We start from the raw sequence: 12,427 nt of genomic DNA, 5'->3' as shown, positions 1-12,427 counted from the left end.
CAGGAACTTTACCCATTTATCCATTTTTATTAGTGTTAAGGAAACCAAACAGCCTTCATCAAGAAACAAAATATACACACATAGTCAATTTGCTAATAGAGAATAATGCTATGAACCATCTTACATAGTGATTGTACGTATGAGCACATCTGTCCTTTAACCTTAAAGCACATCCAAGTCCTTGGGAAGGTATTTCATGTGGATTATTTGCACTATTGAACCATAACATCTCAGGCCACCCTATAACACATGCAGTGATGCTATACAGCCTGTTACTCGTTCTGCCAGAAGGTGGCTGTGGATTTCTGTGTGCGTACTGAGACTCCGATTGTAGTAGAGCAGGCAGAAATGGAGACTGCAGGGGGAAATTACTGCTGCAGAAGGAATGTGGCTTTTGAAAGGCAGTTTGTGTAAACTGGTCCACCTCTGAACCCTCTCAGAAAATACTTCTCTATTGTGGAAGAGAGGCAGAGTGAGGAAGCATGCTGACGGGTGTATTAAACAGGTGACCACAGTATGGGATCCTATCATAAGAGCAACACAGGATCCCAGGCCAAGCAGTGCCACTCCTCCGTAGCAGAGGGACGAGAAGCAGCCTCGAGTAAAGATCCTTGCACATACATAATGTCCTTTGCTGTAAGCCCTATCTTCTACAACCCCGTACTTACCTGTCTGGAAGAGCAATGGGGCAGTCATGGTTTTGCCAAGGGTGTTTATCTCCACTTCTACAGTAAAATTTTGTATTAAAATCAAATTTGGACTTCAGTTTAGTCAGGTGACACTAATTCTTGAAGTATGTGATGAGGAAAAAGACCTAAACATAGGGCTCAGAAACTGGCTAAGCTGTTTAGTCTACCAGAATAACTTCAAGTAGCAGCTGCAGTGCAGGCAGAAGGGCTTCTTTGGTTGATAGACAGTTGCTTCCATTAGTTAACAGAAAACTGAAATACCTTAAGTACGCCACTCTGATCCTGCACAGAAGCATTAAAATCACTAATTATGCTTATCCAAGCAAAATGAAATGAGTGATCCCAGCAGTTCACACGTGCCCCTTGGTATTCCGCTACCTTTCCCCTGATGAGCATGAGGCACTGGAGGACAGAGGAGCTGCAGAAAGCCCAGGGGAGCCGTTCTCTGCTTCCCCCCTCAGAAATAAAGGTGCTTAGGTTGCATCCTGACACACCCAATGTAAACCATAAGCGAGACTCTAAAGTTGCAGAGATGGAAGTAAACTTTGTCCTACAAAGTTAAGTCAAGTCATGTAGGTTGCTCCTCTACCACCATGTTTTACTGGTAGAAGCTGCCCTTTCTTTAAATAAGGCATCATTTACATGGCTTCCTATGATCTAGATCAAAGTGAAGGGAAAAGCAAGACAAGTGATATGTTTCAGATGCTATCGCTGCTTGTCTCTAAGTATGCTGGCAAACGCTCTCATTAACGCTGCTGTGCAGACCTTGACAGCGGAGGGTTTCATGACTTTACAGCTGTATTTTAGGCTCCAGTACAGAGTCAGTATTTCCTTTTAGCAAAGGGGAGATTTTTCAGACTTCCGAGTAGATGTTTTTCCTCCACAGTCCTTCATTCTAGTGCACAGTCTCTCTTTAAAGCCAAGTGATTTCCAGCACATAAGTGAACAAAGAAAGAGCTCTAGGTTTCTTTTAGGTGGCAAGTGCAATTAGCTTGTATTATAATCTAGCCACGGAGAAGGTTAATTGCATAGGGGGCCTTGTTTGTTTGTTTTTGCTTAAGCTTCCTCTAGTGCTACAGTACTAATAAATTACCCTGGAGAGAAATAAATAAATAAGTTGGCATCTCCCAGACACCACGCTGGAAACCCAGAGAGTTTCAGAAAAGCTACCCTGATGGTCCTGGGAAGGTACTCGTCAAAAAAAGTCCGTATTATACAACTGTCTGTACGGGAGCGACGCACTGTGCGGGAGAGCCAGCTCTCTCCGAGGATGAGGTGGAACGGTTGGTGATTTCTCTCTGCAGTTCCTCCACTTTCTTCTGCAGCTCAGCCCGCTTGGCAAGAAGCTCCTTGTAGCGATTGTGGACAGGTTCCTGCAAGAAAACGTCTAGCTGAGTGCTGGGACGTAAGCAGGGAAGTGAAGCCTGAACCACAAAACATTGCCGCTGACCTGGCACGCAGCTATGAGGGAAGGAGGGGTGGTACGTGGGTTATATCATTGTCTCCAGCCCAGGGGTGAGTTGTTGCTCTGACTTTGCGATACTCATTTTATCCAACACGCACAGTGCAATGGTGGCTAAACAAAACTTAGTGTATATTTTGAAAGATGACAACTGCAAAACTCTAATCTCTGACATTTCTGGGGGACACTGGCGTTGGCATCTCAGCCTGGACATAATTTCAGGGCTTTGGGGAAAAACCACAGATTTATCTAAATATTTTCACATAGTTCTGACTGTTAAACATTTAGTACTGGAAAGCATTTGTGGGGTCCCTGTATCTAATGCCCTAGATTTGCAAAGCTCTATTAACTGCAGTTGGACATTGGGGCAATCCAGGAATATGTCCCCCCGTACTAAAAAGTGATTTTGGCATTTAGGGCCACGTTCAGGCTGCTTGTCTCGGGTGCCCGCCCTGGGCATGCCAGTTTCCCTGCTGTCAGGGTTCAAGAGCGTAGCAGGGCTGCAGTCAGACCCCTGCGCCTTGGGCAGCCAAAGCAAGCAGGAGCTTCCTGTTGCCGGTAATCTAAATACAGCCCCAAAGCTCAGATCTAGAATCCCACATCCAAAGTAGTCTTAGGTTTTTAGGCTCTTTTGTAGAGAAGAGAGACTTCAGGTGATTTTTCCCCATATTCTAAGTGAGAATTTTTCCAAATTGCTGAGTATCTTCCGTTTCTGCAGATTTCACGAGGCAGCAACCTCCAGCTGACCGCCCGCACCAGCCAGCTGTAGATGCTGCTCTTTCATTTACTTGCATTTGAATTTAGGCTTTTGTTTTTAGATTTAAGCAGTGGCAGCGTTAAGTTTGTACATTACTTCTTGGGCTTCAAAGGTCTCAAGCTCCAAAACGACAGCATTAGTACTAGCAGAGCAGGAAATAAGAGCAGGATCCTCGGAAGAGACGTACCTGCGGTTTCATCCTGGGGTTCCAGCGGATGTAGTAGCCGACCCACAGCTCGAGGTGGCGCATGCTGGCCACGGGATACAGGACATGGTTGGAGTAGCTCACGTACAAGGGGTTCGTGAAGTCTTCCAGTTGGCTGTTGATGTAAGACCAAAGCGACACGGTCTTTTTTGGAAGGCTCTGTAAGGGAAGGGGGTGGAGGAGGCTTTATTTCCCATACAAATCCCAGCATTTATCTACAAATCGTATATAACAGCGTATACGTATGCCTGTCATTAATACAGAGCTGGTTGCCTTTTTGTAGCTTAAAAAAACCCCACCCGTTCTTTTGATGTGGTTATTGTAATCAAAGCATGTGGATGCAGGCAGGCACACACGCACCCTGGCACGGAAACATCCCCTCTTACCCACCCAGCTGCCAACACAGACCAGGAATCGCCATCAGCACAGCAAGGGGACAACTGGCATGTGAACTCTTAATGCTTTAGTTAAACTTCACCTCTTTAAAGTGCTCCTGGAGGACTTGCTGGAGTATTTAATTGGGAAAAAAAAAAAAAAAAGAAAAGAAAACATTTGACTTAGCCTCGATCTAGTGGAATAATTAGGCCTGTGAATAGTCCCAGTGAAACCAGTGTTGAAGTGCTTTGTAGATTAAGTATTTCACTAGGCTGAGGCCTCAAAAAAAAACCCCCAAAACCCACATGCAAATGGCACACAGGTTTTCTTCTCTGGAAATTACAATTATTCAATCGCTCTGGACTCTAGAGAAACAGGAACCCTGATTTCACTACAGTACAATGCTATCACTTCTGTATTACAGTAATTTTTATTATTATTTTTATTTTTTAACTGATGTGCTGTCAAATATAATCACATCAGGTCCACGTAACACTGTCCTCAACATATGTCTGTGACGTTAGGCTGCAACCTTTTGGTGACAAAATGCTTCATCTTTAGGTAGGCGGGACAGAATGGGTGTCACTGCTTTTCCTTCTGATTCCAGACTGGGTCTGAATCGGGTAGCGTTTGAATGGTCTGAATGTACATGTCTATACACTCCTCCCTTGGCAAATAAACCTCGTCCAGACTGCAGGGCAGAGCTGGCTGGTGGCAGGACCTAGAGGCATGTCCTTCCTTAATACTAGCAGCTCTGTCCTCTCCTGGAAAAATGCAAGCACAGCAAGAACACACATTGAGACCAGTTACTTGGTGTAACCTGTGTGTGCAGAATGACAATACACACTTGGTAGTTAAAATCAACCTAACGGGACCACTGCAAGGAAAAGGGAGGGCAAAAAGGTACCAGTTTCCACAGAGAAGGTTATATTAAACTGGCATTCAAAGAAAAATTGCATTTTCAGCTACTCGGGAGACACCAGGAGCTATTCAGCCACCAGTGAGTAGCTGAAAGCCACGCTGAAAGCAGTGGGACTGTCCAGAGGGAAACAGTATTGCTCTGAAATGTGAAGTCTCCCACAGACAGCAGTTTGCACAGAGGAAAATACCCCATGTCCCAGCTGTTAAGAAGAGGGCTTGGCATTACCCAGACCTGCATCTACCACTATCTTTGAGTGCTGAAACTTATCTAGCATTATCTAGCCAGCTAAAGCAACCACAGTACCGTGCCTTCACCTTGGAGAGAAGCTGTCTTACCTCCTTCACTCTCTGCTGCTCACTGCTGCACAGGAAGGTCCCAAACAAACAGCTGTACAGGTGATCCAGGATGGTTATCAGGAAGTACTCGTTGAACTCAAATGCTGTAGGAAACTTCAGACAGAACCAGAAAATTTGGTTGGGAGTTTAGAATAGGAATTGTGAATAAACTTTCTCCCACTTTGTGGTCTTCGTAAGGAGTTGGCCTCTCTTCTTTATTTCTAAACCAGGATTTGTCTCTGTTCTTTGCCTGGCGGAATATTCAGGATCATATTTGCTCCTTCCAGGAGCAAGAGTTTCTCTCTTGGAAAGCTGCTTTACATGTGCAGAGAGGAATTTTGAGCAAAAGCCAGAGGTCTGAAGGGTTTGACCGCTGTGTTTATACACACTCAGTGCTGCTTCAAGTTGAAGCTTGCTCTGCTGTGCCTGCCCCTAATGACAGACCATGCAAGGAGACTGTGAACAAAAGGCTGAAGCATATAGGAAATAATGCACAAAAAGAAATGGAAATTTCCCAGGGCCGCATGGAAATAACCTGTGTGCGCAACAGACTGCTTCCCAGAGGGAACAGCAGGGAGGCATCTTGCAACACAGGTCAGCAGGAGGAACAGGTGTATGGGTAGGGGCTGTGTTTGCTGTTGATGTTCCATGCAGAAACAATCAGACCCAAGACAGGGAGAACTGAAGCTCCACAAAGGGTCGGTAAGAATACAGGCAGTGAGCTGCAAAGACATGCTGGAGCGATGGAGAGGAGAGTGGGGCCTTCCTCCCTCACAAACCACCCTCCTCTTCGCAGGCTGTCCTGTTTGCAACACCCTGACCTCGCCAGCAGGACAGGATGCCTGCTTCTAGGAGCAACAACACAAGAATAGCATGATGAAAGCTACTTTTGATGATGGTAAAGCCTCCCTCTTTCTCTGCTTGGATACAGTACAGCTTCCTATATAGTGGCATCCTTTCCCATTTCACCTGTTTTAGTCCGTGATGAGCCTAATTTTTTTCAAAGAACTGCCTGACCATGGCTGACATTTGCTTAAAATGCAGCACAAGGATCACAGCAGACATGAAAAACGTTCCAGGCCCTACATACCTGGGGTAAAAACCTCCCAGCCACAGGGTATCTCTCCTGAACTGTGCCTCTGCCATGCTTGGTCTGAAGCGAGGACCTCAGCTCCTGGCTCTGTACATCAACTATGAATCAGGAACAGTATGTTTGCCTTCAGAAGAAGTTAAAATGGAGCAAATGCAAGTCTTCCCTGCAGGTCTGGTTATGGGATCAGCTTGAGCAGAGGCAATAAGGATCTGCATGCACCCACCACGCTAGAGACTTACATTAGCAGCTCAAGTCACTTACGCTTCTGAAGGCACAGTGGGCTAGTGAGGATGGCTGGAGTGTCTGTTCCTGCCCATGATAAATGTGAGGCAGCTGTCCCCTATTTCAGGGTAAGGCAAGCTTCTTCTCACAAGCTCACATTTATTATAGCAGCATGTATGTATGCAGCACCCACTAACTAGCTAATGTGATGCAAGCCAACATCGTGGCCTTCCTGTGCACTTGTGCATTCAGGCTCTTTGCTAAACAGACTCCCAAGGAACTTGTTGCCAGAGTCAAGAAAAGAGTAGAAGCCCAGGAAGGAGAGCCTGTGCAGGTCAGCTTGGAAGTTATTCCTGTGGCCAGACACTGTGCCATGTCTTGGTACAGTGGCTTTGTGGACATGTGTGCCACCCAGCAATTTACCTGTCTTGTCATTTGCCAGACACAGTCGATGAACTGGAGGAAGACAGGAGAGCGATCTGCATCTGCGTGATTCTTATCTCCATGGCCAACTCTCTGAAACAGAGCAGGACAAAGAACATGAGTCACACAGGGCTCCATGGGGAAACTGCTGGGGTCTCCTCTCAAGTCACCCAAGCCTTTACCAACAGTTTTAACACGGTTTAAATGAGTCCTGATTTTGCTTTGTCCGTATCAGTGGGTAAAGGACAGCTACTCCCTTTGTCTTTGAAGTGAAATTTCTTTATGGGGATGTTTTCATGCTAAATTAAAACAAGAGTTGTTTGAGTAGAGGCTCCAGATGCTATGCTGGCACTGATTTCAGTTAATAGCTAAAGTTCAGAAGGAAAAAAACGTGAATACTTTTTGCTTCAGTTGCAGCTGTCGTCCTGGCTACTTCAGTAGTACAGTGTGCTAGATCTAAACACTACCTACAGGCACGGTATGTGGCAATAACCATCACACAACACCTCGCAGCTTCCAAGCGCTGTACAAACACTAACCCAGCCCATCTCCTGCCACCTCAGGAGAGGCAGTGATGAAAGTATCCCCAGAAGTAGGCCTCCAACCCTGACCGTGCTGCATGGCCTTGGATAAGACATGTGAGGCCTGATTCCTTATAACTAGTATAGTACGTTACTGCTTATATATTACCCTAAGTACTGTACAAAGACAGAATAAAAACATGTAAGCAACAGAGATCCCTTCCTCTTCTGTAATACTGTTCTCCCCTCACCAAAGGAAATCAATATCATTATCTTCTTTGTATAGACAGGGAAGCTAAAATACTCATAGTTAAAACATCAGATAACAGTTTTGCTGCAGCAGAACCTCAGTTGCTTGGTCCCTCCGTTTCCCCACCTTTGTCAGAGCATTTGACTATGCAACCCACCATCACATGTGCTGTAAACAGACCTTGTTCTAGCCCTTGCCAAAATTAAACGGCCGCAAGAGAACAGCTGCAAGCAAAACACAATAGGAACAAAGACTGAAAGGATACTACTGAAAGGCTCTCTCAATTCTCACCAGTGCAAACTGTAACAAACTGCTGTGTCACAGGTCCACAAGCTGCCTCTCTGCCAACTCTAGGGACACAACCACGAGCTACTCTTGGTCCAGTCTCAAACTGCTGATCTTTTACCTAAACAATTAAAAGTCTCCCCAAAAATAAAATGCACCTGAAGAAAATGTGAGGTCAAGGCCATAAGCAAATTCCCCAGCCTCTTCAATACCAAGGCATTTGTTAGATGACAGTGTCCAAGCAGTCTCAGAAAATGGACTGAACTGAACAGAAGGACAAAAAATACCCCAGTGGTCTCTGCCAACTCCCAGCAGAAATGCCTATCCTGAACCCAAAGCACACTGTTAGTTTAAGCCTAAGCATGGGAATATGACATATCAGTCAGGCACCTCAGAGATTTAATACCACCTGTTCCTCCTATCTAACCAATACTGTCTCCAAGGAGGTTAAGAGATGACTGGAATTATACGCAGAAAACAATAGCAGCAGCATTCACCTTTCTCCTGTGATTTCAGCTGGGAGACTTCTCACAGGAAAAACTAAACTCCTTTGAAATCCTTCAAGGTGGACAAAAACTTTCTGTTCAGTGCCTTCCAAGGGCTAGTGACTCACCAGCTGAAATCTGTGGCCGAAGCTCAACCACTCCTTCTCCACTAGCACTTCAAAGCCCCTGATAGTTCGGTAGTAGCCATCTAACATGAGCAGAGAGAGAGAGGTGAGCTGGGCTGTCCGGTCCCAGCCATCACTGCAGTGCACAACCACAGACGTCTTCCCTGACTCCACCTTGTCAGCAATCCGAAGGGCTCCAGCAAGAATGAGCTAGGACAAGGAAAAGAAAAAAAGCTACACAATCTCTTTGGAACAGAAATTACAAATGAAAAATGGCTAGTGACAACACAGGACAAACCAAGGGCTCTGTCTGCCTCAAGGAGAATGGTAAATCAGTTTATAACTAGGACAGCAAATTGGTGAACACATTTTTTGTTCCAGCCAGATGACAACACATCTAAACTGTAGCATAGGCGGAACTCTAGAAGAGCCCTTGCATTAAGCTCAGTCCTTGAACAGGTCAGGATTTAAACTCAGGAGCATTCTGTGTCTGAACACAAACACAAAACAGCCATCGCCTTGCAACTGCCCCAGAAGCAGATTTGCCCCTGTCTGTATTAGCAGGCTGACAATGTAAGCTGGACATTGTTAGGAGAGAAAGAGCTTAATTTGAAAACCAACATCTATAGAAGCTGAAGCATTTTGCCTCACTCATTCTGACTCTGCTTGGATTCCTGAAAGGCTGACAGGGCACGAAATCCCAGCAGTTGCTGGTCCGGGCCAGGCAGTAACGCCAGGATATCGAGGATCCCTGAGTCAAGAGCTTGGAAACTCTGGGACTCCTGTGCTCTAACCAGGGCTTTCACAGTTACACGTTACCCAGGAACACACTTCACTTCCAAAACACCACCTTTCAGTATTTCAACCCCCTCTCTTGTCCCTCTTCCCATCTCAAAATTCCCCATTCCAAGAAACTGTGGTTTTAGTTGTTTTTAAATTGAAAACAAATCGTAAGTCTTTAAATTTCTCATTAATTGAAAATCCAGCATTGGAATTAGGTCTAGATACATTTCGCAGTGAACAGACTGGTATGGACTTGTGGTTACTCAGCCACATCCAGTGGGTGCAGACATGCATACCTTGATATGCTCTAGCCAGTGAGTTGACTCTAAATTAGACAGCCAGTGAGTCTCCTCGATATTGGGATACACAATTTCTTTCAGTTTTCTCAGTGACTCTCTCATAACATGAATATTGTGAATGTCCAGGAACACTAATTCTGCATTCTGATAGGCATCCTCACTCTCATAGCCCCCTCCTTTAGCCTGAAGAACAAAATCCACACAAAAATCATTAAGCAAAACTGTATTTTATATTTTATCCCAATCGTTTGTCCTGAGCAAATATCAGCTGACAAAATACCATTGTGATTGTGCTATCTAAAGCAGGCAGAAAACATTGGATTTATCTTACAATTGGGAACAAACATGTACACACATACACTTTGTGTCTCTTTCCTGGAATAGTAATGAATGCTATAATTTTTACCAAAGAATATCACATTACAAGCTTTCTTTTTCTCTGTAATTATAATTTATCCCCAATCAAGCTGCTAGCTCATTAGATTCACTGTCTCTGTCATTTACAAATTTACCATACTATTATAGAGGAGTATATCCCACACACTAATTGCCTTTCCTAAGTAGTGGGAAAGACAGTTTTAAAAAAAAAAAAAAAAAAAAAAAAAAGAATCAGCTTTAGTGCAACAAAGCAGTTCTACCATTAAAACAGGGCTTAGAGTGATGGCATGAGACATAACAGCAGGAAAAACACAGCAACATCCCTAGACATTAAAGATCCCCAGCTTACATGTTGAAATTAAAGATCATGATGCCTGATTTTCGGAAGTGCTGAGTAACCCCTGCTCCCATCAGGGTTAACAGGGACAGAGTTCTGGTGCTGTTAGAGGAAGCAGTCTTTCAATGATGTGAAGTGAAAAATGGTGATGCACAAGATCCAGGGTGCTAGTTTGACATCAGTACTACTTTGATTTTCTTTTTTCCCCCTTCCAATCTCATCTCCCATTGAAGATTAATCCAAACAGACCTTTAGTAGTCACACTGATATCTTACAGATACCCGTGCAGGTGTAACAGTCTGTCTAGAGAATCAGATCATTGCGTATGATTCCCTTTACGGTGGAAAACCCTTTGTGATCCTCAGGAATAATTTGAAATAGTGGTGGGAAATGTGCTCTAAATTATTACATTCCCAGCTTTAGACAGAGGAAAAAGCACCTGACCTTATTGGCTACAGCATTCACGCTAGGCCTTGCATCAAATATGAAGATTTTATGGGACTGAGCATTAGAATCCATGATGGCTTGAAGGTACTTTTCATCTTCCTTGCTTCGCTTGCCACTCACTCCCACCATTGGCTGGCTACAGCGAGTGATCGTTGCTTGACTTTCTGGGTGAATCCATGACAACACCTTTGGAAACAAATGAGAAAGAAATGAAGGAAAAATGGGATTCATTAAACCAGTGAAGTGTTTTACCTGTAATGGCTTGCTCTGGGATCCTGCCATGCATTAGCTTGTTCCAGAAGGCTGGATTCTCTTAAATCACAGCTGAATGAAAGAAATAATTCTTCTGTCCTTACTCATTCACTCTGGTGGCATTCCCAAAGTTTCAACCAACAAGAGGTGACTGAGCAGGTTTAAGTCTGACTTTTAAATATGATGCAGACTGTTTTCCCGCTGTTGTGTGAGTCACAAACACACTTTCTCGCTCTGCAGTCATAGGGCTATGTCTTACTCTACGTTACACCATGTAAAAGTTAAGCACTTTAGGAACAGATTTCATTTTCTATAGACTTGAGAAGTAAACTAGTACACTTTCAGTTACCGCTGAAATAATCATCATAATGATGTGTTTTGTCTTCATTTCATTTAATAAGCATTTTCATCACGAGTATCACTAAGTATTCCTCTATCCTGAAAGTCAAGAGTAGGCCAGACAATTGTAAACAACCAAATAGGGGTGCTTTGTGTTTCCCAGGAACTGAACTGAGATTCGGTCTGGGTTGTGCTAAGTTATCCTCTCATTTTGGTTTAGTCTACATCTCTTTCACAATAGTAGTTCCAGCAGATAATGTTGCTTTCTAACTCCTCAAACATGTTGCTGTCACTTTTATTATCCATTGACTATTTATTTACTCCCTGGAATCCACTCAGCCTGATCTTGGTATTATTTATGGCCAAAAGGGATGTAACAACACCACATCAAAGCGGCTTCTTTTGTCACACTCACTGGTATGCGTCCTCTTGATCTGAAAGATGCTACTCTCTTTAATTCTTCATCGGGAATGTTTACGGGCACAGCTAGAATGGCAGGGTATGTATCACACAGCTCATAGCGCTCATTAATCTTGGTCAACCTCCAGCTTTCATTGGGAATTCCCTAAAGAGGGAACAACAGCAGGTTAGCAAATGAGTTGCTCTGAGACCTCAGCACAGTCAAATCCCCAGACGTGAAATTCAAGGCAACTTTTGTTAGTGAAGGACATTTAGGGCTGGAGCCTGGGACTGCATTATCTTGGTAACTTGCATTTCATGCCTCTTCCCAGAGAAGCAGATGTTTTGCTCAGGTCACTGAAGAACAGAAAAACTAGAAGACTGCAGGCAGGCTCACCTATGGCAAAGGAACTGTGGAGGTTACAGATGTGGCTACACAGGTGATTCCCCTGAGAGCATCTTTAACATACCTCCTGGTCTCATCTTACAGGAGTGCTTACAGGAGAGCCAGGAGCAGGACAGAACGATTGACCACCAGTCCTCACTCCTCTCTCAGCACTTAGCTCAAACATGGTAGGTGGAAACTGGGGATGGAAAGTGGAGTTACTAGACAGGATGCAGGGGAAGACAGAAGGGAGAACAGGCATTAAAACACCCCCCCCCCCAATCAATCTGTTTTGGGCCTTGTTCAGTGTTTGTGGCACAGCTGTGCAATCCCCTAAAAACACCAGAAACCTAGTAATTGTATGTCTCTGGCTAGGTGACTGTATGTGATCTGGACAGTGATGGGCGACTCCCATGTTCCTCTCAGACTAAGCTCTCTGGCTGTACTAGTCGGACTTGGGCTGGGAGAGCAGGGGATCCATACACACACACACGTCACCGAGCTCAGTGTGCCCTGATGGGGAAGCAACTCAACAGCTTCCCAGACGACAACCTCCAGGTAACACCTGAAGCACAATGGGGATGGATCCTGACAACCTGCAGACATAGTTTGGCCGATGCTGGGAGTTAACAGATCAAAACGGTGTGGTTGCTATTGCG

General features: G+C 44.6%; 1 protein-coding gene across 2 annotated transcripts in view; it reads right to left on the bottom strand.

Moving 5' to 3' along the window:
• Positions 1–24: 24 nt before the first annotated feature.
• MTMR2 (myotubularin related protein 2) overlaps positions 25–12,427 on the bottom strand; it is a 64,638-nt gene continuing 52,235 nt past the window's right edge. For both annotated transcript variants that reach the window (XM_072850674.1, XM_072850675.1), the window contains 8 exons: positions 11,400–11,549; positions 10,391–10,579; positions 9,229–9,414; positions 8,153–8,359; positions 6,484–6,576; positions 4,746–4,859; positions 3,096–3,272; positions 25–2,062 (listed from right to left, as the gene is read on the bottom strand). In XM_072850674.1, coding sequence (XP_072706775.1) covers positions 1,901–2,062; positions 3,096–3,272; positions 4,746–4,859; positions 6,484–6,576; positions 8,153–8,359; positions 9,229–9,414; positions 10,391–10,579; positions 11,400–11,549 — 1,278 coding nt within the window. In that variant the 3' untranslated portion in view covers positions 25–1,900. The remainder of the gene's footprint in view (positions 2,063–3,095; positions 3,273–4,745; positions 4,860–6,483; positions 6,577–8,152; positions 8,360–9,228; positions 9,415–10,390; positions 10,580–11,399; positions 11,550–12,427) is intronic.

This window comes from Ciconia boyciana, chromosome 1 (genome assembly GCF_034638445.1).
Source record: "Ciconia boyciana chromosome 1, ASM3463844v1, whole genome shotgun sequence".
Classification (NCBI taxonomy): domain Eukaryota; kingdom Metazoa; phylum Chordata; class Aves; order Ciconiiformes; family Ciconiidae; genus Ciconia; species Ciconia boyciana.
Note: the sequence above shows the minus strand (reverse complement) of the source record. Positions and strands in the feature narration are given on the sequence as shown.